The sequence below is a fragment of the Hibiscus syriacus genome, unplaced genomic scaffold (assembly GCF_006381635.1).
Source record: "Hibiscus syriacus cultivar Baekdansim isolate YM2019G1 unplaced genomic scaffold, ASM638163v2 tig00111835_pilon, whole genome shotgun sequence".
Classification (NCBI taxonomy): Eukaryota; Viridiplantae; Streptophyta; class Magnoliopsida; order Malvales; family Malvaceae; genus Hibiscus; species Hibiscus syriacus.
Genome location: NW_024063193.1, coordinates 1,545,557 through 1,569,337, shown reverse-complemented (window position 1 = coordinate 1,569,337; position 23,781 = coordinate 1,545,557). Strand labels below are relative to the sequence as shown.

At 37.7% G+C, this 23,781-nt stretch overlaps 1 protein-coding gene across 1 annotated transcript; it reads left to right on the top strand.

The window, feature by feature from the left end:
- Window positions 1–1,172: 1,172 nt before the first annotated feature.
- Window positions 1,173–23,749, top strand: LOC120171683 (tobamovirus multiplication protein 1-like). The gene is made up of 11 exons (XM_039179354.1): window positions 1,173–1,499; window positions 2,133–2,215; window positions 5,529–5,536; window positions 7,899–7,951; window positions 8,646–8,738; window positions 8,836–8,907; window positions 9,019–9,091; window positions 9,260–9,369; window positions 23,205–23,258; window positions 23,351–23,428; window positions 23,642–23,749. Exons 1-11 carry the CDS (start codon window positions 1,338–1,340, stop codon window positions 23,732–23,734), a joined length of 879 nt encoding a protein of 292 aa, XP_039035285.1. The 5' UTR covers window positions 1,173–1,337; the 3' UTR covers window positions 23,735–23,749.
- Window positions 23,750–23,781: the final 32 nt, after the last annotated feature.

The following is a 23,781-nucleotide window of genomic DNA, read 5'->3' as shown; positions in this document are numbered from 1 at the left end:
AATAATTTAGTCACTTACATTATCTATTTATAATAGTTTGATCACTTATATTATCAATTGTGATAGTATTTAGTGATTAAGACATTAAATGTGATTAATTTGATGATATAGTATATTAATATGAGAGATTAATTTGATTATTCTAAGGTAAGTACAAGATAATATTTGTTCCAAATAACTTTCAACCTTTCGACATTAATCATCGTCTTTGACAATTATTATTATTATATTTTTTTTATGAATCTTAAAATCCGATGTTTATAACATGGAAGAAAGTTACCGGCAAAGGGAGGGCATAAAAAGGCAAGCCAACCCGAATAGGCCTGTAAACGAGCCGAACGTACACGAACTGAGGTATGTTCATGTTCGTTCATTTAATAAATAAACGAACAAAATTTTTTTTGTTCATGTTCGTTCATTAAGGAATATAGCTTGTTCATGTTCGTTCATGTAAATGATAAACGAACATAAACGAACAAAAACGAACGAAAAATGAACATAAACGAACAACACAAACACAAAAAACAAACTTATTCGAACACAACAAATGAATGAAAAAAAAGTAAACAACAAGAATAACAACTTAAAATTCATTAATATAACCTGCAACTTTAGAGTTAATTTGTTCTATTACGAAAAAAACATACATAAATAATAAATAAACTATATGAACATAATAAAGTCTTAAAATTAATTTGTTCAACAAAACAATCCTCTTGAAATCCAAACAACTTCAATAATCTTCGTAACACATTCAACTTGTCTTTTGTTCAAACATAAATGAATGAACATAAATGAACGAACATAAACGAACATATAATCGAACGTTCACGAAAGTAAATGAACGAACGAGCATTTATTCGTATTCGTTCATTTAATTAAACGAACACAAAATCTTGTTCATGTTCGTTCATTTAATAAATAAACGAACATCTCGCCGCACGGTTCATAAACGGTTCGCTGACGTTCAGTTCATTTAGCCTAAACCCGAAAAAGAGCGAGAACTGGGTAGCTCTCAGCCTCTTAGCATCGATTTAGTCACAGTTCTATGAGTTGTAGCCAAAGCCAAAGCATTGTCCGTTGCGAAATCAACGAATATGCCACCAACAATGTTTCACCACTTAAACAAATTCTCTTTTCCCCCACACGTTGCTATGCTCCATTATTTTCCCTTCGTGTCTTCTTTTCCATTGTTTCTCTCCACGTGTCCCCGCATTTTCTCGTTGATCTCTCTTTATTCTGTATAAACTTTTCCCATGGGTTATTTTCTCTTGTTTTGATCTTTTCATTTCTTTTTTGGCTTGAATCATTTGATTTCATTGCTTGCATGTTTCAAAATGGTGAGAGTAAAGGGTTTTGTTTTAACTGAGGAAATATTGTTGAAAGGTGGAGGAATGATGTTTGATTGGTGGGATGAGATTGATGAATCTGATGAATGGCATAGATTCATTTTCTATTTCTTATCAGCTTCCTATGCTCTTGTTTCCATTCTTGCCCTGGTAATTTCTTACTTACCTACTTTTTTTTATTGCTTGGTTTGTGATGAAAAACTGGAATTAGAGAGAAGTAATGGTGTTTATTTGTTTTATCATGCATGCATGTGTATGTAAGCTTGAATCTTTGCTTGCAATTTCCTTTCACAGTGAAATCAAGATTTTCTTTCTTTGGTTCCTTGATTGTTTGATAGAAAATTGTGATTTGTATTCACAAGTTATTATTGAAATTATATTTACTTTTATTGTTGTTTCACTGATTCTGGGATTGGATTTAGATATCATTATTATGTTGCTTCAAGAATGCTCATTGTAATACCCTGAAAAAGTGTTTGGTGCTCTTCAAGAATGTTTGATATGGATATGCATTCGATACATTTATGCTCAAATTAATTTTCATATACTTGTAGTGTCATAAAGTGCAGGATATTTTAGTGAAAATGAAGAGTGTGAGTAACATAGGGGAAAGGGACTGTAGTTCATCGATTTCTGTCATGCTTGGGTCTATAATATGATAGTGAGATTCAAGTAAATCTCGACACTGCTATTTTCACTCAACTATCATGTTTTCTGTCCTAATTAATGATTGAACAATGCAAGACTAATGCTCTCTAATGACATTGATGCTTTAATATTTAGGTACAACTGTGTCGTATTCAATTGAGAGTACCAGAGTATGGGTTGACAACACAAAAAGTTTTCCACTCAATGAACTTGTTATGGTTGGAGAAGAAGAAGGACGAGGAAGCATAGAAGAAGAGAGACGAGGAAGCAGTGAGGAACAATTGGGAAATGAGGATCGAGGGTTAGCGATTGAAGATAGAGATTGGGAATTGAATCACGTGGTTTGCAGGGGAAACTTACCAAAGCAGAGGAGCAAGCCAGGCACGGTGAGAGTATGCTGGAGCAGCCCAAGACTGAAGGCCCAGAACCTGAAAAGAGAGAGAAGAATCATTTTGTTAGTTAGTTGTTATAAAGCTTGGACAGCTGGCAGGAATTCTATGGCTCATGTAACTAAATAATATTAGTCCTGATTGTAAAAACTCCCTTATGAAATGAATGAGGAAAACTTCTTTCTGTAATCTCTCTCAATTCTTCTTCTAAAACCTATTTCTTTTTTGATATTCTTCTCTACTAAATCCCTTCTATAACAAATTAGTAGCAGGAGCTACGATTATGGCAAGATTTTTGAGGGCATGCCAAAGAAGAACTAATTGATGGCAGAAGCTAATTTGGTCGGGATTTAGAAACAGATTAAAGACCTTGCTGCTTTGGTGAAACAAGGTCAAAATGAGACTAATCCACCTAAATTGTGGGAGACTCAGGAAAACAGGATTACTGCATTGGAGGCAAGGATGGCCACGAATCACAACTATGTGGAATATATACTGAAGAATTTAACGGGTAGAAATAGTGAACAAGAGCAGTCTGCAGGGGATCAAGTATACACTCCTAATAGCTCTAAAGATGGGGAGAAAAATCATGTTTTAGTGACTGTAGTTAAGGACAAATCAAGATTCTCTTATAAAACTGATGAACCTGGATTTTGAAGGATAAGCCTAATGCTTGTTTAGCCCTTAAGAATAGTTCTAGGCCTGACGATCAAATGGGTGAAAATAGTCAAACTAAACCTATTATGTTGGGACTAGAAACTGAAAATAGAGGACCAGGAGGTTCATTCAGCAGTTCAGGAACTATGTGGCATAGACCCAAAATAGATCTTCCTTTCTTTGAAGGGGTGAATCCTAGAGGGTGGATTCAGAAATGTTTGAAATATTTTTCTATTTGTAGTGTGCCTATGGAACAGAGAGTGGAGGTAGCCACTATGTATTTAACAGGCAAAGCAAAAATTTGGTTAGATGGTTATATAATGCAGAAACACCATGTAACATGGCATGAATTTCAAGCTGATATCTATCACATATTTAGTGATAGATCATTTTCTGATATTGTAGAAGAGTTTACTAAATTGACACAGAAGGGGTCTGTAGAGGAGTATCAAGAAAAGTTTGAAGAGCTATAGCATTATATGCTCCTACAGAATCCTACTTTGACTGAAGAATTTTTTGTGTCACTTTTTATTAGTGGACTCAGAGATGATATTAAGCATAGGGTTAAGGCTCTAGACCCTAAGAACTTGTTTGAAGCATGTAAACAAGCCAAGATTTATGAACTATCAGTAGAATTTGAAAATAAAAGATTCAGGCCTTCTTTTAAGATTCCACCCTACCCAAACCCCATAACTACATCTAAGACAACTGTACTGCCAGTAACTACAAAGCTTACTTCTATACCAAATCAAAAACAGAATCTTATGGAATATAGAAGGCAAAACAGTCTCTGTTTCAAATGTGGTGAAAAATATATTCCAGGTCATCAATGTAAAATTAAGCAGATAAATATGATTACTGAAGAAGTTGATACTTCTCCAGTAGAAGTTTATCCTAATGATACAGAGCAGTTTCAACAACAAAAAGAGGAGAATCTGGAAATTTCTATGAATGCCATTGCTGGCTGCATTGGGCATAATACATTAAGAATTCAGGGCAATATTCAGGGAAAACCATTGTGTATCCTAATTGACAGTGGCAGTACACATAGTTTTTTGACTCCTAAATGGACTGATGCTGGCATACAGGTGAAGACTGCTTATCTTTTGGCCATTACTGTAGCTAATGGCCAACAGTTGTTCAGTTCTGCTAGGTGTAACAAAGTACAATGGGAAATGCAGGGACATAATTTCTTACATGATTTTAGGTTGCTTAAATTGGGAGAAAGTGATATGGTCTTGGGATTTGATTGGATGAAATTATTCAGTCCAATTTTGATGGATTTCAATAATATGACCTTAAGTTTTGGTCAGGGAGGGGAACAGATTTGTATTCAAGGTGAGCAACCCACAACTGAATTACATCAAATCTCAGGAGCTACATTATTTAAAATGAGTGCAAGGGATTCTGATATTATGGGCCATATTGTATTATTGACTATGGCAGGAAGCTCTCCTACTGTTCCTATTGAACTGCAACCTATCTTGGATAAATACAATAAAGTTTTTGCTGAACCTGATGGATTACCCCCTCAGAGGACACATGATCATGCAATTCCACTAATACTTAATGCCACATCAGTTAACCTACGACCTTATCAATTTCCTCACAATCAGAAGGCTGAAGTTGAAAAGCATATAGCTACTATGATTTATTCTTCTATTATTCAACCTAGCAGGAGTCCTTTTGCTTCTCCCTGCTTGCTTATTAAAAAGAATGATGGTACTTGGAGGTTTTGTGTGGACTATAGACAACTAAACATTTTGACCATCAAAGATAAATTTCATATTCCTATAGTGGAAGACTTATTGGATGAATTACATGGGGCAGTTTATTTTTCAAAGATTGATTTGAGGTCAGGCTATTGGCAGATTAGAATTAAGGCAGATGATATCTATAAGATAGCCTTTAGAACTCATCAAGGGCATTATGAGTTTAAGGTAATGCCTTTTGGTCTTACTAATGCACCTGCTACATTTCAAGCTCTCATGAATGAATTATTCAGTTCTTTTCTTAGAAAATTTGTGTTAGTTTTCTTTGATGATATTCTGGTGTATAGCAGTAGTATGCAGCAACATGTTAAACATTTACAGATTGTTTTGGAAGTTTTGAAGGTGAATCAGTTATTTGCAAAATTGTCCAAGTGTTTTTTTGGACAGACTAAGGTGGAGTACCTTGGTCATATTATTTCTGCTGCAGGGGTGTCTATTGATCCTAGCAAAGTAGAAGTTATGCAGACTTGGCCTCAGCCTAAAACCCTTAAATCTCTAAGAGGGTTTATAGGTCTAACAGGGTATTACAGGAGATTTATCAAGAATTATGGCATTATTAGCAGACCATTAACAGAAATGTTAAAGAAGAATGGATTTCATTGGAACTCTACTGCTTATACTGCCTTTGAATGCCTTAAGAAAGCTATGTGTTCTGCTCCAGTTTTAGCATTGCCATATTTTTCTAAGACATTTTATCTGGAAACAGATGCTAGTTCTGGAGGTATAGGGGTTGTTCTTTCACAAGAGGGAAGACCTATTGCTTTTTTGAGTAAAGCTCTAAGCCCTAAACATTCAGCTTTATCTATTTATGAAAGAGAATATCTTGATATTCTCTTGGTTGTTTCTAAATGGAGGCATTATTTGGAGAGTGCACCTTTTGTTATTAAGACTGACCATGAGCCATTAAAGTTTCTGTTGGAACAGAAGTTGACTACTACTATTCAGAAAAAAGGGTTGACAAAGTTATTAGGATTAGACTATACTATTAAGTATAGAAAGGGCAAATCAAATGTGGTTGCTGATGCCTTATCTAGAATATGGGAGGATGAAGCTCACTGTTTAGCTATGGGAGTGACAGTTTTGATACCTAGTTGGGTTCAGGAGATTGAGGAAAGCTATAAGGGTGACACTTTAGCTCAGAACTGGATTTCAATTTTATCTATTAGTCCTGTTACTGACAATAAATGGAAGTATTCTGGAGCTATTCTGAGATATGATGGAAGAGTTTATATGGGAGCTACTGGCAGCCTTAGAGTGCAGATTATATAATCTTTACATGATTCTCCTCAGGGGGGACATTCAGGTGCTCATGCCACTTATTATAGGATTAGGTCAAATTTTTATTGGCCAAATCTTAAAGCAATGGTTGCTGCTTATGTTAGATGTTGTAAGACTTGCCAGCAAACAAAAGTGGAACATGTAGCAAAGCCTGGGTTACTACAGCCACTGCCTATTCCTAATCAGGCTTGGGAAATTATTACTATGGATTTCATTGAAGGGTTGCCTACTTCACTTATGAAAAGTTGTATTTTGGTAATTATGGATAAATTTACCAAGTACAGTCATTTTCTACCTTTAGCTCACCCCTATTCTGCAGCAGAGGTGGCTAAGCTCTATTTAGATAATGTGTACAAATTACATGGCCAGCCTAAAATGGCCATTTCTGATAGGGATAAGACTTTCACAAGTATTTTTTGGAAGGAATTCATGAAACAGTTGGGAACTAAGACACTGTTCAGCACTGCTTACCATACAAAAACAGATGGGCAAACAGAGAGAGTTAACCAGTGTTTGGAGCAGTATTTGAGAGGGATTTGTTTCTATCAACCTAAGCAGTGGGCTAAGTGGCTACCACATGCTGAATGGTGGTATAATACCACTTATCATACTGCCCTAAAGTTAACACCCTTTCAGGCTTTATATGGTTAGAAACCACCTATTATGGTTTGGCCTACAGAGTCTACAGTACAAACAGTTGCAAAAATTATGAACAATAGAGAGGTTACTAAACAATTGCTTAAGACTCAACTACAAATGGCAAGTAATAGAATGAAGCAACAGCAGGATAAGAATAGAACTGAAAGGGTTTTTGAGGTTGGGGATAGAGTTTACCTTAAATTGCAACCCTACAGGCAGGCATCCATTGCCCTGCGAAAAAACTTGAAGTTAGCAGCAAAATATTTCGGGCCTTATCGAATTCTAGAAAAGATTGGGACAGTGGCCTATCGTTTAGACTTACCGGAGTCCTCTAAATTGCATCCAGTTTTCCATGTCAGTTTTCTGAAAAAGTTCATCGGCGAATCAACGACGGCTGCCACCGAACCTCCTACGGTGGATGAAGACGGAATGTTACAAATCCAACCTTTAAAAATTATGGCTCGAAGAATCGTAAATAGACAAGGCAAACCTGTGACTCAACTTTTGGTTCGCTGGAAGAATCTTGCTGAGGAGAATGACACTTGGGAGGATTATTCGACTCTCAAAAGCCAGTTTCCTGCGTTTGATCCTTGGGGACAAGGCTTGTCTCGAGGGGTGGGTATTGTTATGGTTGGAGAAGAAGAAGGACAAGGAAGCATCGAAGAAGAGAGACGAGGAAGTAGTGAGGAACAATTGGGAAATGAGGATCGAGGGTTAGGGATTGAAGATAGAGATTGGGAATTGAATCACGTGGTAAGCACGGGGAAACTTACCAAAGCAGACGAGCAGGCCAGGCACGGTGAGAGTATGCTGGAGCAGCCCAAGACTGAAGGCCCAGAACCTGAAAAGAGAGAGAAGAATCATTTTGTTAGTTAGTTGTTATGAAGCTTGGACAGCTAGTAGGAATTCTATGGCTCATGTAACTAAATAATATTAGTCCTGATTGTAAAAACTCCCTTATGAAATGAATGAGGAAAACTTCTTTCTGTAATCTCTCTCAATTCTTCTTCTAAAACCTATTTCTTCTTTGATATTCTTCTCTACTAAATCCCTTCTATAACAAAACTTTATTGTGAATGGATGTAAGGGTTAAGTATTTCCTGCCACAGCTTTGCCAGCAGCTGTTTTATAACTTTGGCTATTAAATTTGTGTTGCATTTTAACAGTGAGGGCTGTTGTGTTCGGTTTCTACAAGAGTGTGTTTCTCATTAAATCCAAGGTATGGATCATCATTTAGAACTTTAGAGTCATTGTACCTGAGTTCCAGGCTTTATGTGTTATTTTTGTTGAAAGAGTATTTGGTTCATCTAAATAGTTCCTTTTTGTTTTGGGACTCGTGTTTGGTTTCTGGCGGCAATATGAGAAACCAAACGGGTAACTTGTCATGTTATACCCATATAACAATGACCATTTTGCAGTAAAATTTGGAAGTAAAATTTGGAACGTGTGTGTGAAAGTTTATATTCTTTAAGTCCAATCATCAATAAGAGGAAATGAGTTTAGTAGTTGAGTATTGAAGTATCAAGGGCAAGACAAGAGATAGCTCCAAGCCTCCAAGTGTAATAGTTTGCAATCTGTTGCAAATATGTTATGTGTTATTCTACAAGAATAAAACCCTAAGCAACCTCTATTTAAGATGACTATTCTTAGTAATAAAGACACTAGGAATATTACTAAAATAAACTTAATTGTGTTCTTTCCATTTTCGATGCCTTTGACATCTTGTCTTGCCCACAAAGGCAACCATAACATCATGATTTGCTCCATCTTTTCGGAATGTGTTATCGCTTCGGAAGTAGACCTTCTATTATTTCTGATCATCTGAGGAAAAAGTTGTTATATCAATGACTCTAGGCCACTGTACATATTTTCTTACTCGGCTTCATCACCCTAAGATTACATTCACGATACAGGCACTTGAAATGGTGCTTCTGGATCTTCTTGGTCTTTTGTTTTTCTCGACATATACATTGCTTGTCCTTTTCTGGGCTGAGATATATCACCAGGTAGACAACCATCCCTTTCTAGAAGTCCTTCGACATAAGTAATCTCCATCTCTGTATTAGTTGATGCTTGGTCGTTCTCTTCCTTTTTATTGTTTAGGCAAGAAGTCTTCCAATTGATAAACTTCGGCCTGCATACTATAGCATCAACGGACTTATATACTTTGTTCAGGTAAAAGGAACAATGTAATCACTCATCAGCCATTAACTACACCTAAGTAAATGATTTTTTTGAACTTAATAACATTTGTCTAAGTTGCTTACTTGTTTCCTCTGCTACCAGGCATATCTATGGATTTCAATAAGATTAAGAAAGAGCTATCTTACAGTGGAAATTAGTAAACTCTTTGTTTCAGGTAAGGTCCCCCTCGCCCAGATTTTGTATCAGTTTAGCGGCCCTGTTAATTTGCATTAAACGGACAAGAAACAAACTGAAGTAATATTGCAATTTTCAATGGTCTAACATGGTCTGAACAGTCATTTTATTTAATTAATGAACATGTCTGGTCTTTTCTTCTTGCCAGTTATATCGTTCTTTGCTGCATTGGGGTTCATGATATATGGTGGGAGTTTGTTCATCATGTTGAGAAGGTTCGCAATCGAATCGAGAGGCCGCCAGAAAAAGCTGTTTGAGGTATGGTAATTTGCATCATTAAAGAATTTGGCATTTATTAAAGAGAAAATAACCTCAGTGACCAAAAATCTCATATAATATACGATTTTAACCAACTTTTTCCGGATTTTCCAAAATGACCAACAAAATCGCAATGCGATCGCTAATTCGCAACGCGATATCCATTATCGCAAATTCGCGTTGCATTTTCGCAATGCGATAGTTGGAAATCGCGTTGCGATGGTCTACAGTATCGTTGCGATTTTCCCAATTCACAATGCGAATAAGTAAATCGCAACGCGAATTGGGAAAATCGCAATGCGAATAAGTAAATCGCAACGCGAATTGGGAAAATCGCAATGCGATACTGACTATCGCAATGCGATAATAAAAAATCGCAACGAGATACTTACTTTCGCAACGCGATACTGACTTTCGCAACGCGATAATACATAATCGCAATGCGATTTTCAAAGCGCCATTAGTATCCTGGCCAAGTATATTATTTTTAAATTCCAAACATGAATATTAATATATTGGAACACTGAACTGTCCACAGTATATCCCGTAATCGCAACTCATAACCTAAAACCTAAAATCACAACTCAGTCCCATCTCCATCTCTCACTCTCTCACCCATCTCCGACGAAATCTGTCCCCATCTCCGGCGAAATCCATCTATCTCCATCTCTCAGAGCCACCCTCACAATCAAAAATGGAAAATCAACCAAATCAACCAACGAGGGTTAGTTTTTTTAATTATTTTCTTTTTGAAATTTTTGCATTATTATTAGGTTTTTCATATTGAAATTGATGATAAGTTTACTGGTAATTTCAATAATAGATTAACCATTTCACTTAGATTGCTTATTAAATCAACCAAGAATCGCAACGCGAAATGCAAATCGCAACGCGATTTTAGTTTCGCGTTGCGATTCTCTCGTTGCGATAGTCATTTTCGTGTTGCGATTTTCATTTTCAGAAACTATTCTTCTTCTGCAAATTGAAACTTGAATGAATTGCATTACTTCAACCAAAAAACAAAGACAAATACGAAATTCACAGTGTTGCATATTTAAGTTTGAAGAATAAACTACTACTATTTATGTTTATTATTGTTTTTGGTATATCTTCACAGTGTAGTTTTTGGTATATCTAATTTAGTATGTTTATTGTTTTTGTAGAACTTTTATTCGGCTCAATTGACCTTGAGAAATAAAGTCAGCCTGGCCAAAACAATTGCGTCGAAGCTTTCACCTGCACAAAGAAAAATGTTTGAGGATACATGCTTCGGGCCATGGCTGAAAGTACAACATCCCGGTGGAGATGCAATGTTGACACACCTGTTTCTTCAAACCATGACTAGCGATCTACCAGAGAATATACAACGTCGTGATGAAGAGATATGGTTTGATTTTCCACCGGCGTATACGTGTTTTGGGCGGGAGGAGTTTTGCTTAATCACCGGTCTACGCTTCGGACACGATGATGTAGGTCGGTACACTAGACACATTACCCGCCCATCATGGCTATCCCGGGTTTTTCCTGAGCTGGAGAGGCCGAGTCTACACGTAGAAGACCTGACAAGATTTTTGAATAATAAAGATGGTTTTACTCGGATGGATGACGTCGACGTTGTCTGAGTATGCCTTCTAATTCTTTTGCATGCCGGCTTTTTAGGCAGAGAGGCCAGACAACCTATTCCAAATGATCTAATCAAATTAGTAGAAGACCTAAATGCGTGGAACCTGTTTCCGTGGGGCTCGTATTTATGGAAAGCTACATGGAATAAGTTATCGTCTGCCTTGGATGATCGAAAAAGTTTGCATGGCGATGGTTCCAAATACACTTTGACAGGCTTTATTTGGGCCTTTAAGGTAAGAATTTTTATATGATGTTTCCAAAATTATAAGTAATTATTTAACAATTACTAATGTTTGTTATTATATTGTTTGTAGATTTGGATATTTGAGGCCTTTCCCGCCATGAAGACATATGCAATAAAAACTTCAAATGATATTCCCAGGGCTATTTCCTGGAAGAGGAAACGGACCTTGCAATGGGAAGATTTACTACGGTATACGACAATAAATAATGTAAGTTAACATAAATACTACCATATGTTTATAAACAAGTTATTACTAGTACACGTTTAACTTTGTTTGAGCTTTTATATTGTTAGGAGGCCAACACTCCTCTACAGAGGCTGACACCCACGGAAGCTGAGCTTGCCACTGATTGGTGGCAAGCTAGTAAGCGTTTTTTTGATGGAACGGTTGATGAGCAGCCTCCACTTCGGGAGCCATCACCTCGCCCAGAGCTATCACCTCACCCAGAGCCATCATCTGATCGACCCGGCTATACACCTCCACAACGACAGCCATCACCTATTCTGTCACATCATCGAGCCTCTTCTCCACCATCACCGCAAGATAGGCGACCGGCAAAGATGCCACGACGTTTATCTCCCTGTTCTCCACCTCCACCTCAACGGGATGAGTTAGGGGAGTTACGTGATGAGGTCAATGCCTTGCGTGAGGAGGTCGGTACTTTACGCAAAGACGATGGTGCATGGCGTGTTGAGGTGTCTACATTACGCGGTAAGGTAGCCGCTCTACGTGAGATGGTAGCATCGTTGCAGAATGAGGTGAATACTCTACGCAACGAGGTAAGTTTAAGATTTTTCATACTCGTAATTCATTCGGTTGCTGCCAATACTGCTAAACTGTTTTTGTTAGTATTTGTTTTTGGTTTTGTTTTTGTCTTTTGGTTGAAGTAATGCAATCCATTCAAGTTTCAATTTGCAGAAGAAGAATAGTTTACTTTCGCAACACGAAAATGACTATCGCAACGTGGAAATGGCTATCGTAATGCGAAATGAAAATCGCAACGACAAAATCGCAACGCGAAATGAAATCGCAACGACAAAATCGCAACGCGAAATGAAAATCGCAATGCGATTTGTGTTTCGCGTTGCGATTTTGTCATTGCGATTTCATTTCGCGTTGCGATTTTGTCGTTGCGATTTTCATTTCGCATTGCGATAGCCATTTCCGCGTTGCGATAGTCATTTCGCGTTGCGATTTTAAGTTTCGTGTTGCGAAAGTAAACTATTCTTCTTCTGGAATGTTTATATATGTTGTCCTTTTAAATGTTTATATAAGTGCTTACTTCTGGAATGTTATCTGAGCATTTTGTAAACTATGATAGAATAATGATTTGGGTGAATACAATGCTAGTTTGAAACATATTTGTCTTTGTTTAATATCATGCCTGTTTATTTACTGATTTATGTATTAATTTTTTTTAGCGGCCCGATAAGGTGGATGCTTTACGTCGGGTTTTCCTTGCACAACGGAGTTCACGCATCAGACGACGTGGACGTGCTATTACGTCTCTGTTCACCCCAATAGTGCGAAGACTCCGCAAGAAGATGCCCGACTCACCGGTCATCCCTCAAGAGTCCCCTCCAATCGTTCAAGAGGCCCCTATTCTCCCTCAAGATTCCCCCCCCCACCGTTCAAGAGGCCACTGTCATCGTTGAAGAGGTCCCTCCCACCATTCCAGAGCCCGATTCACATGGGGTAATATATCGAAGTATTGAGAAACCCCCACCGGTTCCGGACATGATGGATGAGAGTTGGCTCTCGTATGAGTTACCAGCTAGTACCCTTCCGGTATCTGAAGTGGAGAGGAGACAACTACCGGAAACAATTGTGGATAATACCCTTTGGGCTAAGACCGCAGTTGATTTTTATCTACATGAGCGGAGCCAAGGGTGTTACACTGACATCAACAAACTCAACGATGAAATGTTTTTGTTGCTTGATCGGTCTTGGTGGGGTGTGCTATTAGGGGTTGAAGACAGTGGCTATTTGGATGGGGAGGTAAGTCTTATATTTGTCTTATATATGATTTTGATTAATTTGTTTAAAAATTAATGTAATTCACTAATATATGTATTTTTTTGTAAAACAGCATATCGATGCGTGGGTGTCACGTCTACTAATAATAAGGAAGCTTAGGAAAAATAAAAAAAATTCGCTATATACAATAATGCCAATGGCTTTTCACGCAGTTCACTTGAAGAATCAACGGGATGAATCATTTTTGTTGGGCAATGGACAAGCTAAACTTTATCATGCATGGTGGGAGGTCGATAAGGTTAGTGTTTATTTTTTAAATTTTTTAAAGGTGTTCATAAATAAGTGTGCAAATAAATGAATTATTACTTATGATCGCAGGTGTTTATCCCTGTTTTGGAACGTCGTCATTGGCTTCTCGTCCAACTTCAGCTCCCATCCCTGAAGATAATAGTGTATGACAGCATGATCAATTACATATCACTGTCTGATTTGAGAGATATTTTCAAGGGATGGAGCTCTCATTTGGCTAAATTCTTGGATGGGATTAAGTATTAGAGTCATTCTGGACACAAGAAGCCAAAGAAGTTCAATGTCACAGTTTTCAGAGACGAGACCGCGCCACAGCAATCGCCGGGAGCCAGAGGGGATTGTGGTCCTCTCGTATGCCTTTGCTTGGCGCGTTTGACGACGGGAATCACAGAGTTTTTACCTCCCACCGATAGAGATAGAGCTGCAGTAGGCTTGTGGTTTCGGCATTATATGGCTAGAGCAATATATTCGAGATGCTGACTACCTGCATCCGCGTTATGAAAGTGTCCATTGTTAATTGGTATGTCAAATGCAAGTTTTGTTAACATATATACTCCTTTTGGTTTGAAAATGTTTGGTTAAGTACCTAGAATTCAATAATTTGCTATTTGTAGGTTTTAGATGTGTAGGAAGTCTTGTTTGAGAAAATGTTTGGTTTCTGCAGGTTAATCCTTAAGTGAGCTGCGTGAAATGGATGTACGGGGTCACAAAGTTGTTGATTCATTGATTCAATAATAATTGATGAAGAAATAACAATTATTATTATTTTTTGATTGTTTAATTGATTTGTAAAAGATGATTTGTAAATGTTGATTTGTTTAATTGATGTGTACATAATTTGTGTTGAAATGTAATAGTTGATTTGTTGATTTTCAATCTGCTTTATGTTGAAGGCAAAACAGACTATCGCAACGCGAAAATGGCTATCGCAACGAGAAAATCGCAATGCGAAATGAAAATCGCAATGCGAAATGAAAATCGCAACGAGAAAATCGCAATGCGATTTTCATTTCGCATTGCGATTTCCTCGTTGCGATAGCCATTTTCGCGTTGCGATAGCCATTTTTGCGTTGCGATAGCCATTTTCGCGTTGCGATAGTCAAATGAATGTCTAATAAGTGATAACAACTGAACAGATCATAGTAATGTTCAAACTCAAGTTACTAATACATGCCTAACTGAAAATGTTAAAAGTGCACACATAAAATACACATAATGCAAGTTTTGTTAACATATATACTCCTTTTGGTTTGAAAATGTTTGGTTAAGTACCTAGAATTCAATAATTGTTAAAAGTTTATGCATGTTAATCCTCGTTGCCTTTTTCATTTCGCATTGCGATTCTATCGTTCCGATTTGCATTTCGCATTGCGATGGTCAAATGATTGCCTTTCGCAACGCGATTCTGACTTTCGCAACGAGATAATACAGAATCGCAATGCGAGTTTCAAAGTTCGCAACAGGTTTTAGTTTCGCAAGCCAAATTTTGTGTATATATCTACGCAGCAGCAACAACTCATAACCTAAATCCCTAAATCGCAACTCATTCCATCTCCATCTATCACTCTCTCCGGCGAAATCCGTTCATATATCCAACGACATCCTTCCCCATCCGGTAACAAGTCTTAGTTTCGCATCTCGTTTGTTTAGTTACAACCATGAAATCATCTAATGTTGATCATGTTTGGATAGATTTGTGTTTTGGAGGGTCATGGGAGAATGTTCATGGTGTTTTACAATATATTCCTTTACCCATGAATCTTCAACTAAAACTGTCATTAAAGAAGTTAACTTATGAAACCCTAATGTTACGTGTTTCAAAGAAATTGAATTTAGAGCCCCTAAGTGGATTTAGGCTATCTTATCAGAGAAATGGTAAAGTTTATTTGTTAACCGACAATGAAGATGTTGAACGATTCATTGCTTACATTAATGTTTCAAGTGATGATGTTACATTGTATGTTGTTGAACCTAGAAGTAGTATTGTTGGGTCAGTAGCGGGTAGTAATCAACTAAGTGGGTCTCAAAACCCACAGCCTTTCTCTAATCCAAATCCAAATCAACTTTCAGCACCAAATTCCGGTTTTCGTATTGACCAATTAGACGGTGATGAGCCAAGAGAAAAAATTGTGAGTACTAGTCAGTATTCGAAATTTGATCTTGGTCAATACCCGGACTTTGATATTGGTCAATACACGGATTTTGATGATGTTTCAGAAGAAGAAACAGACCCTGCGTGTAATGATTTTGATATTGGTCAATACCCGAATTTTGATGATGAAACACCTGTTGCCGAGGAAGATGTTGTTGATGATAATGAGGAGGAAGTTACGACTGTGAATGAACATGTTGAACATCCATTATGTAATTCATATAATCCTGAAGAAGAAAAAGAAGAAGAAAAAGTCCCCGAAGAAAAGAAAATGCCACGGGAGTATAACTGGAATATGCCAGAATTACTTCAGTTACCGGAAGAAGAGTTGGCAAAGAAAGCAGTTGATTGTTACACAAAAGTTATTCGTATCAAGAAAGATGATTGTTTTGATACAAAGGAAGACTTGAAGATAGCTTTGTATACGAAATGTGTGGAAGATGGCTATCAACTAAAAGTTAACAAATCAAGCAAAGATCGTTTCGAAACAAGGTGTACAATTGACAAAAACTGTACGTGGTGTATGATTGCAAAGAGGATAAAAGATTGCGCAATGTTTCAAGTTAGGACTTTTATTGATAAACATACATGTTCAAGAACCCAAGTTTTTCCTCACCATAGACAGGCAAACAAAAAGGTGTTGGGTGGTTTTCTGGCTGAGTTAATGTTTTTGAATGGCAGGGTATATCGGGGACATGAAATTATGACTGACATGAATGCTCGGTTCAAGATTAGTATATCATATTCTCAAGCTTGGAGAGCCAAATGTTATGCCTTGGAATTGTTGAGGGGGTCGCCAGAAGCATCGTTTGCCCAACTGCCGGCTTATTGTCACAATTTAAAGCTGAAAAATCCTGGGTCGGTAACTCATATCAAAACAGATAGAGATGGACGCTTTGAGTTGCTGTTTATCGCCATTGGTGCTGTGGTTAGTAAATCAATATAATTCTGTTGACTCATTTCTGTTAGTTACATGCATTTCACATTTAAATGATTATATTTCTTGTGTATATTATTTTGTAGATTCGTTCGTTTATTACTTGCATGCGCCCAGTTATTATAGTTGACGGAGCACATTTGAAAGGTCGATACCTTGGAGTAAACTTATTAGCAGTAGCCATGGATGCTAACAATGGGATATTGCCAATAGCTTACGGGGTTGGCAAATCTGAAACCTCTGATTCATGGACATGGTTTATGGGGCATCTTAGGGATTGCATAGGTCCTATTATCAATCTGACAATCATATCCGATAGGGCAAAATCAATTGACAACGCTGTTAGAAGGTGTTTCCCAGATGCTTTTCATGGACTTTGTGGTGTTCATTTGTATAGAAATCTAAAATCAAGGTCTGCTGGTATAAAAAAGCACAAATGGACATACTGGAAGGCTGTAAAGGCTTATCGGGAAGTGGATTTCAATAAGCATATAAACTGTTTAAGACGTGTTTTGCCTCAGTGTGCTCAAACACTAGAAGATGTCGGGTTTGAAAGATGGTCAAGAGTACATCAACTTGGAGCAAGATATGGTTTCATGACGTCTAATAGTGCAGAATCAATTAACGCTCTAAGTCGTCATTCCCGGAAATTACCCATTACTATGTTAATGGAGTTTTTTCGAGCCTCTATTCAACAGTGGTACTACAAGAAAAGAAACCATGCAGGTATTATTTCTTTGAATTCGTAACTTATCATATATTTTACTAAGTATTATTTATTTAAATTTACAGGAACATTGGAACATCGTGTTACACCATGGACTGAAAAAAAGATAACGAAACGTGTTGTGAAGTCAACGTCATGGAGAGTTGAACCATGTTCAAACACTTTGTTTGAAGTACTGGATAATAACTTAAATGGGCTTGTCGATCTAAATGCAAGGACGTGTAGTTGTATGAAATGGCAAACATCTGGTTATCCATGTGGCCATGTTATAAAAGTTGCTCTTCATCTAAATCAAGATGATTCAAGCACATACGCTATTGATTGCTACACTACAGAAGTATATCGACAGACTTATGCCGAGATTGTCTACCCTATTTCACATCCTTCTGAGTGGGACATACCAGATGACTTACAAACAGTTTTGCCACCAGCCATGGACAGAAGGCTACCTGGCCGACCAAAAAGTCACGATCGTATACCGTCTAAGGGTGAAAAGAAGAAGATATCGACATGTAGTCGGTGCAAGGAAAGTGGTCATACAAGGTTGACATGTGGATCACCAGTGCCATCACAATCATCTTTTCCTCTACCAAAATATGGATCATCATCAAAATCCAAAGCTCATATGGTGTCAAGAAAAAGGCAATCAAAATTGCAATCATCTTTAAAATCCCAATCACAACTGGCTTCACCTTTTGGGACTGTTAACTTAGGTGATTTTTAAATGCAAACGTTGTATTATGTAGATTTTATGTGTGAACTTTTAACATTTTCAGTTAGGCATGTATTAGTAACTTGAGTTTGAAAATTGCTATGATCTGTTCCAGTTGTTATCACTTAATAGGCAATCATCTTAATGTCCATCGCAACGCGGAAATTACTATCGCAATGCGAAATGAAAATCGCAACGAGAGAATCGCAATGCGAAATGAAAATCGCAACGCTAATTTCGCATTGCGATAGTACTTTTTGCCTTCAACATAATGCAGATTGAAATCAACAAAATCAACCATTACATTTCAATCAATTAAACAAGCACAAATAAGAATTATGTTAACATCAATTAAACAAATCAACTTTTACAAATCACCTTTTACAAATCAATTAAACAATCAAAAAATAAGCAATAATTATTAGAGAAAATAACACTTCTACTATTGAATCAACCTTTGCAGCCATACATCATTTTCACGCAGCTCACTTCTGAGATTAACCTGCATAAACCAAACATTTGCTCAAACAACACTTTCTACACATCTAAAACCTACAAACAACAAATTATTGAATTCTAGGTACTTAACCAAACATTTTCAAACCACAAGCCTATAAACATACCAATTGTTTATGGACATTTTTATAACGCGGATGCAGGTAGACAGCGTCTCGTATATATCGATCTAGCCATATAATGTCGAAACCACAAGCCTACTGCAGCTCTATCTATATCGGTGGGAGGTAGATACTTTATACTTCCTGTGATCAAACGGTCCAACGCCAAGCATACGAGAGGACCACAATCCCCTCTGGGTCCTTTCGTTTGTTGTGGTGCGGTCTCGTCTCTGCTAACTGTAATATTGAGCTTCTTTGGCTTCTTGTTTCCAGAACGAGTCCAATAATTTATCGCATCCAAGTATTTAGCCAAATAAGAGCTCCATCCCTTAATAATATCTCTTAAATCAGCCAATGATATGTAATTTATCATGCTGTCATATACTATTGCCTTAAGGGATGGGATCTGAAGCTCGACGAGAAGCCAATGGTTACGTTCCAAAACAGGGATAAACACCTGCAATCATAAGTAATAATTCATTCATTTGCACACTTATTTATGAATACCTTTAAACTCAATCTAAAATAAACACTAACCTTATCGACCTCCCACCATGCAGGATAAAGTTTAGCTTGTCCATTGCCCAACGCAAATGATTCATCTCGTTGATTCTTCAAGTGAACGGCGTTAAAAGACGTCGGCATAATTGTATACCGTGTATTTCTTTTATTTTCCTTAAGTTTCCTAATTATTAGAAGACGTGACACCCACGCATCGATATGCTGTTTTACAAAAAAAGACATATATTAGTAACTTACATAAATTTACAAAAATAATAATCAAATGAAAATATAAGAAAAATATAAGACTTACCCCTCCATCGAAATAGCCATTGTCTTCGACCCCTAATAATACGCCCCACCAAGACCGATCAAGCAACAAATAGATATCATCATTGAGCTTGCATATGTCAGTGAAACACCCCTGGCTTCGCTCATGTAGATAAAAATCAACTGCGGTCTTAGCCCAAAGGGTGTTATCCAGAATTGTGTCCGGTAGTTGTTTCCTCTCCTCTTCAGATACCGGTATGGTACTGGCCGATAACTCATACGAGAGCCAACTTGAATCCATCATGTCCGGCACGTCAGAGGGTTTCTCAAGAATCCTACATATGACGCCATGTGAATCGGGCTCTTGAATGGTGGGAGGGACCTCTTCAACAATGACAGTGGCCTCTTGAACGGTGGGAGGGGACTCTCGAGGAATGATAGGGGCCTTTTCAACGATAGGAGTGGACTCTTGAGGGATGATAGGCGAGTCGGGCTTCTTCTTGCGGTGTCTTCGCACTATTGGGGTATACGGAGACTTAATAGCACGTGCACGCCGTCTGATGCGTGAACTCTGTCGTGCAAGAAAAACCCGACGTAAAGCATCCACCTTATCGGTCCGCTAAATAAAAATACAAATATCAGTAAATAAGCAGACATGATATTTAAACAGTGAAAACAAAGATAAATATATTTCAAACTTTCAACCAAAAGACAAAACAAAGACAAATACTAACTTCACAGTGTTAAAGTAAAAAGTTTAGCAGTTTTGGCAGCAACCGAATAAATTTACTAAGCAATCTAAGTGAAATGGTTAATTTAAGTGAAATTACGAGTAAATTTATCATCAAGTTAAATATGGAAAATCTTAAACTTACCTCGTTGCGTAGAGTATAAACCTCATTCTGCAACGATACTACCATCTCACGTAGAGCGGCAACCTCACCACGTAAAGTAGACACCTCCACATGCCATGCACCATCGTTATCGCGTAGAGTACCGATCTCCTCACACAAGGCATTGACCTCATCACGTAACTCCCTTGACTCATCCCGTGGAGGTGGAGAACATGGAGATAGAAGTCGTGGCATCTTTGTCGGTCGCCTATCATGAGGTGATGGTGGAGAAGAGACTCGATGATGTGACGGGATAGGTGATTGCTCTCGTTGTAGAGGTGTATAGTCGGGTCGATCAGGTGATGGCTCTGGGTGAGGTGATGGCTCTCGAAGTGGAGGAAGTGGAGGCTGCTCATCATTCGTGCCATCAAAAAAACGCTGACTAGCTTGCCACCAATCAGTGGCAAGCTCAGCCTCCGTGGGTGTCAGTCTCATTAATGGAGTGTTGGCCTCCTAAAAATATAAAAACTAAAACAAAGTTAAACGTCTACTATTAATAACTTGTTTATATATGATAGTATTTGTGTTAACTTACATTATTTATTGTCGCATATGGTATTAAGTCTTCCCAATCCAACATACGTTTCCTCTTCCAGGAAATAGCCCTAGGAATATCATCTGAGGATTTTAATGCATATGTCCGCATGCTGGGGAAAGCCTCGAATATCCAAATCTACAAACAATATAATAACAAACATTAGTAATTGTTAAATAATTAATTATAATTTTGAAAACATTATATAGAAATTCTTACCTTAAAGGCCCAAACAAAGCCTGACAAATTGTATTTCGACCCATCGCCCCGCAAACTTTTGCGGTCATCAAAGGCAGACGACAACTTAGTCCAGGTAGCTTTCCATATATACGAACCCCACGGAAACAGATTCCATGCATTTAGGTCCTCTACCAATAATATTAGCTCCTGAGGAATAGGTTGTCTGGCCTCTCTGCCTAAAAAGCCGGCATACAAAAGTAGTAGAAGGCATACTCGGAAAACATCGACGTCATTCATCCGGGTAAAACCATCTTTCTTATTAAACAATTTCTTCATGTCGTCGACGTGTAAGTTCGGCTTCTCTATTGACTCATCAGGAAAAACCCTGGATAACCATGATGGGCGGGTGATATGACGAGTGTACCGGCCTACATCATCGTGTCCGAATCGTAGACCAGTGATTAAGCAGAACTCCTTCCGCCCAAAACAAGTATACGCCGGTGGAAAATGAAACCATATCTCTTCCTCACCACGTTGTATACTGTCGGGTAGATCGCTAGTCATGGTCTGAAGCCACAAATGGGTCAAACTAGCATCTCCACCCGGATGCTGTACTCTCAGCCATGGCCCGAAGCAGGTTTCTTCAAACAATTTTCTTTGTGCAGGTGAAAGCTTCGAAGCAATTGTAGTGGCTAGGCTAACTTTATTCCTTAATGTCAATGAAGCCGAAAAAAATTTCTACAAAAAAACAATAAACATACCAAGTTAGATATACCAAAAATTACACTGTCAAGATATACCAAAAACAAAACAATAAACATAAATAGTAGTTTATTCTTGAAACTAAAATTTGCAACACTGTTTTTGTCTTTTGGTTGAAATGAAAATCGCAACGAGATAATGAGAATCGCAACGCGGAAATGACTATCGCAACGAGAGAATCGCAACGCGAAATGACTATCGCGACCAGACAATCGCAACGCGAAATGAAAATCGCAACCGCGAAATAAAAATCGCAACGCGAAATGAAAATCGCAACGCGAAATGAAAATCGCAATGCGATTTTGGTTTCGCGTTGCGATTTTTATTTCGCGTTGCGATAGTTATTTCCGCGTTGCGATTTTCATTCTCGAAACTATTCTTCTTCTGCATTACTTCAACCAAATGACAAAGCAAAGACAAATACTAACTTCACAGGCTAAACAGTTTAGCAGTATTGGCAGCAATCGAATGAATTTAATAAGAAATCTAAGTGAAATGGTTAATCTATTATTGAAATTACCAGTAAACTTATCATCAATCTCAATATGAAAAACCTAAAATAATGCAAAAATTTCAAAATAAAAATAAAAAAAAACTAACCCTCGGAGGTTGATTTTCCATTTCTGAATGATTGTGAGGGATTTTTGACTGTGAATGGTTGTGAGGGATTTCGCCGGCGATGGGGACGGAAATCTTCGGAGATGAGGACGGATTTCGCCGTAGAGAGTGAGAGATGGAGATGGGACTGAGTGTTGTGTTTTTGGGTTTGAGGTTATGAGTTGCGATTACTGTGGACGGTTCAGTTTCCGATTTATTAAGAAAAAATTCGTGTTTGGAATTTGAAAAAAAAATACGCGTTAATACGAATGGCGCTATGTAAATCGCGTTGCGAAAGTCAGAATCGCGTTGCGAAAGTCAGTATCTCGTTGCGATTTTGTATTATCGCATTGCGATAGTAAGTATCGCATTGCGATAGTCAGTATCGCATTGCGATTTTCCCAATTCGCATTGCGATTTACTTATTCGCATTGCGAATTGGGGAAATCGCAACGACATTGTATACCATCGCAACGCGATTTCCAACTATCGCAACACGAAATGCAACGCGAATTTGCGATAATGGAGATCGCGTTGCGAATTAGCGATCGCATTGCGATTTTGTTGGTCATTTTGGCAAATCCGGAAAAAGTTGGTTAAAATCGTATATTATATGGGATTTTTGGTCACTGAGGTTATTTTCTCTTTATTAAATGTGCCTTATGAATTAAAAGAAGTTAAATTTTGAGATCCTTTCTAATGTTTGTGCCCCGGTTTTCCTCTTACAATGGTGTTTTTTTCTTCTTTTAGTTGCATGTAAAGAAAGTTAGCATCATAACAATGTCTTATTTGTGTCAGGTCGGCTGTGTAACGGGAATCTGCTGTACTTGTTTCTTGATAAGATGCACCGTGGTGAGCTTTATTCGATTTATAAGCAAATACTACATTCATCTTATATATATACGCACACAACAAAAATTGGTTCTTTTGGTTTTATTTTGCAGTTGACACTCTCGGCCTATGACGTGAAAGCTGATCTTGATGTTTTAGATCATCCCATCCTGAATCTGATCTATTACATGGTACATCTGATTTCTGTAGTGTTCTACTCATTTCTTCATGCTACAATTAGATGGATTTCCGGTCACATTAGACCGGTTTACTTGCTTAAAGACTCAATATGTTTTGATACGTAATGATCTTCCTTTCTTGATAACTAGGGCATTTGATCAACATCAATTTGTCGAAGAGAACTTACCCACTTTTCATTTTTTTATTTGTTGTGGGAGTAACAGTTGGTAGAACTTCTTCCTTCAGCTTTGGTGCTGTTCATTCTTCGAAAATTGCCTCCGAAACGCATCTCTGTACAATACCACCAAATAAGGTGAACTGAATGCATGTGTTGTACCTGCAACTCCAAGGATTAACTGCTCCA

Excerpts from the sequence above, each read along its gene's own strand:
- LOC120171683 (XM_039179354.1), top strand. The coding sequence starts at position 1,338 with ATGGTGAGAGTAAAGGGTTTTGTTTTAACTGAGGAAATATTGTTGAAA. Across the intron at positions 8,908-9,018 it reads GACTTATATACTTTGTTCAG|GCATATCTATGGATTTCAAT; the intron begins GTAAAAGGAACA and ends CTCTGCTACCAG. Across the intron at positions 9,370-23,204 it reads GCCAGAAAAAGCTGTTTGAG|GTCGGCTGTGTAACGGGAAT; the intron begins GTATGGTAATTT and ends TATTTGTGTCAG.